Below are 8,383 nucleotides of genomic sequence, written 5' to 3' on the forward strand. Positions count from 1 at the left end.
ATTCTTCCCAATGTTACCATATTCAAACAGTGGCTGATATCATCGACCCTTCCACTTATAACTGGAAACATGACCAACTCTCTAATCTCCCACCTACAACAATCCAACATATAATCAATATCCACCTTCCAATCAACAACTCCCAGATAAAGTAGTTTGGCCTTTTTCTAAATCAGGAAGGTACACTACCGCTTCTGGATATATTAGTCTAATTCAGCACGATAATCTTGCACAACAAAACCCTATGCCACGCACCAAATTCATATGGAATTTACCATGTCCACCCAAAATTCAGCTTTTCTTGTGGAAAGCAATCAACGAGGGTCTTCCTACATTCTCTCTCTTACACCACATCAACCTCACCAATTCCAACCTTTGCCCAAGATGCCCACTCCAGAAACAGCAGAACACATGCTGATCCATTGCCAAGTGGCCTTGGACGCTTGGATTAGTTTGTCTAATTACATAACAACAAATCATTTCAATGAAAATAACCAGCTACTTAACTTCACAAATCAAACCACAATGTCCCAAATTCTGCAAAGTCCATCCACAACTTCAACTATTACTACTTATTGCTATCTCTTGTGGTCCCTTTGGACAACCCGAAATGAGCTTGTTTTCAGAAGAACCGACTCTCAACCTGCGGACATTTTAACAAGATCTATACAACAACACCAAGAATTTGAATGGGAAAAAAGTATTGCCCCTCCAATTCTGCCAGGTGAACCACCTACCAGAAGTACTACGAACAACTCCAGGACAAAAGTAACAATTGACGTCGGATGGACCAGATCGGAATCAGATTGGATAAATATAAATACAGATGGAGCTGCTAGAGGACACCCGGGATTAGCGGGAGAAGGGTTCATTTGCAGGGATTCCAATGCTCAAACCGTGATTGCCGTTGCTCAGCCACTAGGAATAACTGATGCCATCACTGCTGAAACTTGGGCAACAGTACTAGCAACAATAACGACAACGGAAAGACAATGGTATAAAGTTTTGTTTGAAACGGACTCAGAAAATCTAATGCGCCTAATCAAGACTACTACAGATGCTCCTTGGCATACCTCAGAAATGATTGCAGAAATAAGATATCGAATGAGTCAAATACCAGATTGCAACATCCAACACACCTATCGAGAAGGAAACCAAGATGCATACGGACTGGCAAACTACGCAGCAGATGCTAGCCAAACAGGAAATTACTGCACTACAATTTGGGATAGAGCAATCCCACCGTGCATCAATCAAATTCTTTTAAATGACTATAGAGATATTAAATACCCTCGTGTAATTTCCATTTAACTGTCTATTTAATATTATATACTTCAAAAAAAAAAATAGTGATGGGAAATTCGAGCACCTGGGCCCATGTTACATTTACTTCTTAATTTCATTTTCTTAAACAATAGAAATGAAACAAGGTTCCGGCGAGGATTAACGTCGCGAGACTTTTTAGTCAAATGTTAAACTTTACTCCAGCTACACATAGGTCGGACATACCATTTCAACAGGTAGTTTGGGGGTGTCAGAGTATAACAACTGGTCCACGATATTTTTCTTAATCCACCAACAAGTTGGGAATTAAGAGGGGGAGATGTTTGGATCATATAAATATAAAATGGGCTTAATAGGATCTACAACACATTAACCTTAAGCAAGAATATTGGGTCAAGGGTTGGAGTCTAAGTCCATTAAGGTTCAAAATACTAATCTGATAACCTTATTAAAGGTGACTACATTCATTGTACCAAAAAAGGTGGATGAGACATTAATTCAAACCAAGAAGTTAGAATTAATATGGACTTGTATCTAGTCGAAATACATTACTTAACCTGGTCATCCTAAAAGAAGGGAATGAATAAAGGTTAATTGTTGGACCAAGTACATTTTCAAATGTCTAGATACATAATTCTGATTCTAATAACGATGAACCTGGAAGATATTTGGTCTAGGTACATCATCAAAATGAATGCAGACAGGTAATTGACTGGATGCATAACCTCTATTATCAACAATAAAGGTACAGAATTCTAATCCTTTTCTCTTCACTAAAACCTACTTAGAGCTCCTTACTCATTGTGGCATCGGAGTGTCTTTGCTGGTAGCTGGTGTGATGATAAGATGCACACAATATGCTTGCAAGTATACAAGGTCAATATTTGTAATAAAAGAGTGAGTAGGGGTTTGTCCACAGGGAGAGGAGCATATGAGAAGTTTTCCTAGACTAATAAGAGTGGCAATGCACTATGGCAGTGAGCTAAACATGTAACTGATATGAACCAAGGCTTGGAAAGTAAAGCAGCAAAGAAACAGCTAAAAGAAGCAGCAAATAACCAAGGCTTGGAAGCCAAGGGCAGGTTGAGTTCAGTGCACTGACTTCAGTGCACAATAGCTACAAAATGCAAGAAAACGAAAGGCAAGAAAAGTAACTGAAATACAAGCATACAGGACTGAAATTAAAAGTGACTGAAATTAAGATTGACTGAAAGAGAAGTGGTGGTAAGCCAAGGCTTATGATCCACCTTGTGTCCTAATCAAGTGACATGGTCTAGGTTATGTTCAATCCTAAGCATACAACTAGAAATGAAAGAACACCAACTTGCTCACTAGTCTACCCCTAGCATTGGCTGTCTTTTGACAGTACAGCCAATCACAGGCTCTATGAGCATTGGCCTCTCTCAATTACACAATCAAAAACAGCAGGGAAGAACTATCCTAGCTCAATCACACTTGACAGTGCACAAGGCTTCACTGAGCCTTGGCCTGAAACTGATTAGCTCATGCTAACCATGTTTTGGCAACAAACATACATCATATGAGATAAGTTAAACATAAATTGCAGCATATCAAATAACTACAACACATAAGAAAATTGCAACTGAAACATACAAGTACTGAAATTTTCAGTTCAAAATTTTTTCTCCAATTCTCTACTGGCTAGTCCAGAGAGGTCAATAGTCTCTTTCTAATACCCCCCAACACCCATTTATACCCCATACACATAATTTTGGTTTTCCCCAATTTTTCCCAAAGTCAGTAAAATTAGGTTTTGGTGAAAAATTAATTTACCTACTGTTGTGATGAAATTCTCGCTCCATCTCGTCGACCCATCCTTCTATTTCTCTTCCTGAGTCATCTCCCGCTCCAATTGCTGCTCTAACATCAACTTATATCTTCAATTTCTCACCTAGGGTTTCAGTCGGCAGAGATGAAATTGAGGAGATTAGTTGATGTAAACGTGATAGTGATGATGGGTATAGGTAGAGTGATTTGGGGAGAAAATAGTGGAGTGATTTGGGGTGAGGTGGTTGTGATGGAGACGGACATGGTGGTGGTACGGGGCATGGCGGTTCTGCAGAGGGGGTGATGGGGAGATGGTTCGAAGGAGAAAGGGAAGGGTGCGTTTGTTTGAGGTGTAGGTGCTCGGTCGCTAGGGTGTGAGGCGAGTGTATCGAGTTTGATGATCTGCGACGCTGAGCCGTGGGATAGGGAGATGAAAGATCAATCGGACGGTGAGATGAAGTGAAGCTTGTAGCGACCGCTGGAGGATTATATAATACAACAAAATCAACGACGCCAGATGGAGTTAGGTGTTGTAGTGTAAGGCGGAGATATCAAACGTTGATGAACAGCAAGGGAGCGACCGTTGGATTCAACAACCATCTAATCTGAAGGCTTGGAATTTCAGCGCGTGTGGTGCTTGGCAGAGACTTCAGATTTTGATGCTCTATGAAGGAGCGACCATCGGATGCTTCTGGGAACTGATCTGACGGCTGAGAACGGAGGCGCTTTTGTGTGTAGAAAATGAGGTTGTGCGCACCATTCTTCGCGGCTTCCTTGCGTAATTTCTCCCGGCTTTTCACTACTTTCTGCTCTTTTCGCTCCGCGACTCATCCGAACTTTTTTTACCTAAAAATGCAAAATTAATTAATAAAAATATTTATTCTTGAAAACAAAATACGAATATGGGGTAAAATGTAGAATTAATGCATAAAAGATGAGTTAAATTGCCAACAAAAAGGGATAAATATATACAATATTTGGCACTCATCAAATACCCCCAAACCTGAATTTACTTGTCCTCAAGTAAAACAAAACTAAGGAAATCCTAACTATACCACTGTCGCTGGTCTCTCGAATGCATTTAGCGTATGCACTAAGCCTTTTAAACCACTAAGTGTCCCTAGTGGACGAGTTGAAGTCTCGTGAAGGTTTGCTTAGAACGTACCTACAAAGTTCTAGGTCAAAATATAAGCTCAGATTCCATCAAATGTGACATGTGCAAAACAGTTAAGCTCACAGCAAAATGGAGATGTCAATCTAGCTATCGAAGGCACAATCCTAGCACTGATAACAAAAAAAAGACATGTGATAAGAGTGTAAAGTGTATCTACACATGTGTAAAGAAAGATCTGAAGTCATGACTACTAATCACCAAGAGATAGTTTTCTCAGGCTAAGAACTGAGGTCGAAATCTAGCTAGCTGTCCGGACTTTACGAGAATTGTGAATGAGTTGGAGGTATTTCACAATTACTCGCGTTGTACATCAATGGCATACACCCTCCTTGCTTACAACACAAAAACAAAAAGATGACTATTTACATGACTCTATTTACATTGACTATTCTCTTTTTATTTTTGGAACAAGAGATGATGGAATTGATAAATACTTGATTTTTTTTTTGTATTTTTCTGATATTTTTTTTTTTTTTTTTTTTTTTTTTTTTGAACAAAGAAACACTTTTGATACATATACAAAAGGAAATAAAAAATTACATGACACTTTGCAAGAGGTAGCCCTTTTTGATGCACCCAGTTAAATTCGATGGTTGTCTTTCTTAATGTAACCTCCACTTCTATCCCAACCAACCAAAGAACAAGCTAGTCCAGTTTCGTTCAGTATTCTAAAGTGATTGGCAATCGTAACTTCCTATCCAACACCTTGAAGATCGAGGCCATACATGTATTGGTAGATCGTGCGCGTGCAAATTTCTTATCACTATGTGAATTGTGCTAGAATCAGGGTGCCTAAATATCTAGACTAAGACTCCTAATAAAAATACATATTTGCACAAGAGTCAACATTTCAAGGTAAATGAGCTCCATTTTTATGATTTTTTCATTTTTTAATTTTTTTAATTTTGATTTTTCAATTTTTTTTGGAATTTTTCAATTTTTTCAAAAAAGAAGGAGTTCGTTTTCAATTATGGCAAATTATCATGGTATCTACTCTATACCCCCAAACCTAAACTAAACATTGTCCTCAATGTTTCAAAATATGGAAAGAATTATAAAACAATATATGAAGAGGAACATGCTGAGTAGAGTAAAAGGAGAGAGAATACCCGATTGTACGGAGCTCGATTAAAACTCCGTTATTTCAAGGCAAAAATCCATCATATTAGCAGTCACAATGGATGAGCACAAAATATATACAAAAGGAAATTTAACTAACACATTATCTACAAGAAAATTTGGTTTTTAATGGGATTGGACTTTTGGAAAAATTTGGTTTTGTCGGGAAAAAGAAAATTTTGGTTTTTAGGGAAACATTTGGAAAACTGTTTGGTTATTTAGGGAAAGAGTGGACCAGTTTAGTCCACATAGACTGGGTCCTCCAGGTCGGTTGTTTCAATGTCGGGTGGAAATGGCTCAAGGAATGGCTTTAATCTCTGCCCGTTGACTTTGAAAACGTTCTTGTTGGAGACATCCTCCAACTCTACAGCTCCATGAGGAAAAACTGTGCGTACTAGGTACGGACCCTTCCATCTGGAACGCAGTTTTCCTGGAAAAAGATGTAATCGGGAGTCATACAGCAAGACTTTCTGACCAGGAGTGAAGGATTTGCGCAGAATACGCTTGTCATGAAATATCTTCATCTTCTGCTTGTACAGCTTGGCACTGTCATAAGCCTCATTTCTCAATCTTCCAACTCGTTGAGTTGAAGTTTCCTTTGAATTCCAGCTTCGTCCAGAGAAAAGTTCAGCTCTTTGATTGCCCAGTAGGCACGATGTTCTAATTCCACAGGTAGATGGCACGGCTTTCCATACACTAGACGATAGGGGGACATGCCAATTGGTGTCTTATAAGCTGTTCTATAGGCCCAAAGCATCATTCAATCTCAATGACCAATCTTTCCTGGACGGGTTGACCGTCTTCTCCAGAATGTGCTTAATTTCCCTATTAGACACTTCCACTTGTCCACTAGTCTGAGGGTGGTACGGAGTAGCAACCTTGTGAGTTATGCCATACTTGCGTACTAAAGACTCAAAGTACTTGTTACGAAAATGTGAACCGCCGTCACTGATGATAGCTCTAGGGGTACCAAAACGTGAAATATGTTCTCTTTTAGAAATGAAAGTACCACCTTGTGGTCATTTGTTCTGGTTGCTATGGCTTCTACCCACTTAGAAACGTAATCAACTGCGACTAGGATGTACAACTTGCTGTCAGACATGGGAAATGGACCCATGAAGTCTATCCCCCAAAATCAAAAATCTCCACAATCAAAATGGGGTTATAACCGGAAAAGCCATCTAGAAAACAGTAGTGACTGTGTCCAGACACACGTTCTAGCATTTGGTCAATGAAAGGGAGCGGGAAGTGATCCTTCCTTGTTACTGTGTTCAACTTCCTGTAGTCGATGCATACTCGCCATCCTGTGATTGTACGAGTAGGGACTAATTCATTCTTGTCGTTCTGAACAACAGTAATGCCTGACTTCTTAGGCACAACTTGAATGGGACTAACCCATTTGCTATCGGGAATTGGGTATATGATACCCGCATCAAGTAGTTTCAGGATCTCTCCTTTGACTACATCTCTCATGTTAGGATTAAGTCTCCTTTGCATTTCCCTCGATGGTTTGGCATTCTCTTCAAGGTTAATGTGGTGCATGCAAATGGTGGGACTAATTCCTTTGAGATCTGAGATGGTCCATCCTAAGGCCTCTTTGTGTTCCTTAAGTACTTCTAAAAGCTTACTTTCCTGTTCCGTGTCTAAACATGATGAAATAATGACAGGTAAAGTATCAGAAGAACCTAGGAATGCGTACTTCAACGTACTAGGCAATTTTCAATTCAAGCTTGGGTGGCTCAACAATGGATGGAATAAGCTTGGAATCAGAGAATAGGGGTTGTTCCACTTCATATTTCCTTTCAGTGACGTCCATTTGAGGTACAGATTCGAGCAGAGATAGGACGTCACTACAGTATGCATCATCATAGAAATCAGGGTTAAAGTTCTCCATACATGCTTGAAAGGGGTCAACGGATAGAATGTTAGTCAACGAATCTTGCATTAATCCTTCAATCATATTAACTTCATGTACATCATCATCATCAAGATTCACAGGTTGTTGACTAATATCGAACACATTCAATTCTACCGTCATGTTACCAAAAGACAGTTTTAACACTCCATTCCGACAGTTGATGATCGCGTTGGACGTAGCCAAGAAAGGACGTCCTAAGATGACAGGAATGTGACAGTCTGGGTTTTGTACAGGTTGAGTGTCTAAGACAATGAAGTCTACGGGAAAATAGAATTTGTCAACCTTGATCAAAACATCTTCACCACTCCACGAGGAATCTTGACAGATCGGTCTGCCAGTTGTAGAGTGATAGATGTTGGTTTCAACTCCCCAAGACCTAACTGCTCATAAACAGAATATGGCAGTAGGTTAACACTTGCACCTAGGTCTAATAACGCTTTATTGACCGTGTGTTCTCCTATAGTGCAAGAAATTGTTGGACATCCTGGATCCCTAAACTTGGGTGGAGTTTGTTCAGAATGATGGAACTCACCTGCTCAGCTAAGAAAGCACGTTTTTGCACATTGAGCTTGCGCTTTTGAGTACACAAGTCTTTGAGGAATTTGGCATAAGCAGGGATTTGCTTGATTGCTTCAAGAAAAGGAATGTTGATGTTGACTCTCTTGAACAGATCTAACATCTCATTGTAATGGGTACTTTTCTGTTGATAGATCAATCTTTGAGGAAATGGAGCAACAGGAAGATGAGTTGGCAAAGGGACATTCACAGCAGTAGAATTGTCAGATTTTCCAACTTGCTCAGATTCTTTGGTTTTCTGGGGTTGTGGAGACACGTGGAATTTGTATCAGACTCATTAGGTTCGCCTACGTTGTTCTCGATGACTTTACCACTTCGGAGGGTGGTAATGGCATGGATTTGATCAGGTGAGGTTTCAGTGCAGGATGTTGTGCCTGTTTGAAATATCCTCTTTGGATTTTGTTGGGGTTGGCTCGGAAGTTTACCCTTTTCTCTCTCACATATTTGATCCATCTTTTGATCTAGATTTTTCTGACTTTGCATCAAACTCTGGAACATTTCCTCTAAGGTGGATAATCTCTTGT

At 39.7% G+C, this 8,383-nt stretch overlaps 1 protein-coding gene across 1 annotated transcript; it reads left to right on the top strand.

Moving 5' to 3' along the window:
- The first annotated feature begins 276 nt into the window (after positions 1-276).
- Positions 277-1,311, top strand: LOC113272507. The gene has a single exon (XM_026522334.1). It carries the CDS (start codon positions 277-279, stop codon positions 1,309-1,311), a length of 1,035 nt encoding a protein of 344 aa, XP_026378119.1.
- Positions 1,312-8,383: the final 7,072 nt, after the last annotated feature.

Source organism: Papaver somniferum, chromosome 1 (assembly GCF_003573695.1).
Source record: "Papaver somniferum cultivar HN1 chromosome 1, ASM357369v1, whole genome shotgun sequence".
Lineage (NCBI taxonomy): Eukaryota > Viridiplantae > Streptophyta > Magnoliopsida > Ranunculales > Papaveraceae > Papaver > Papaver somniferum.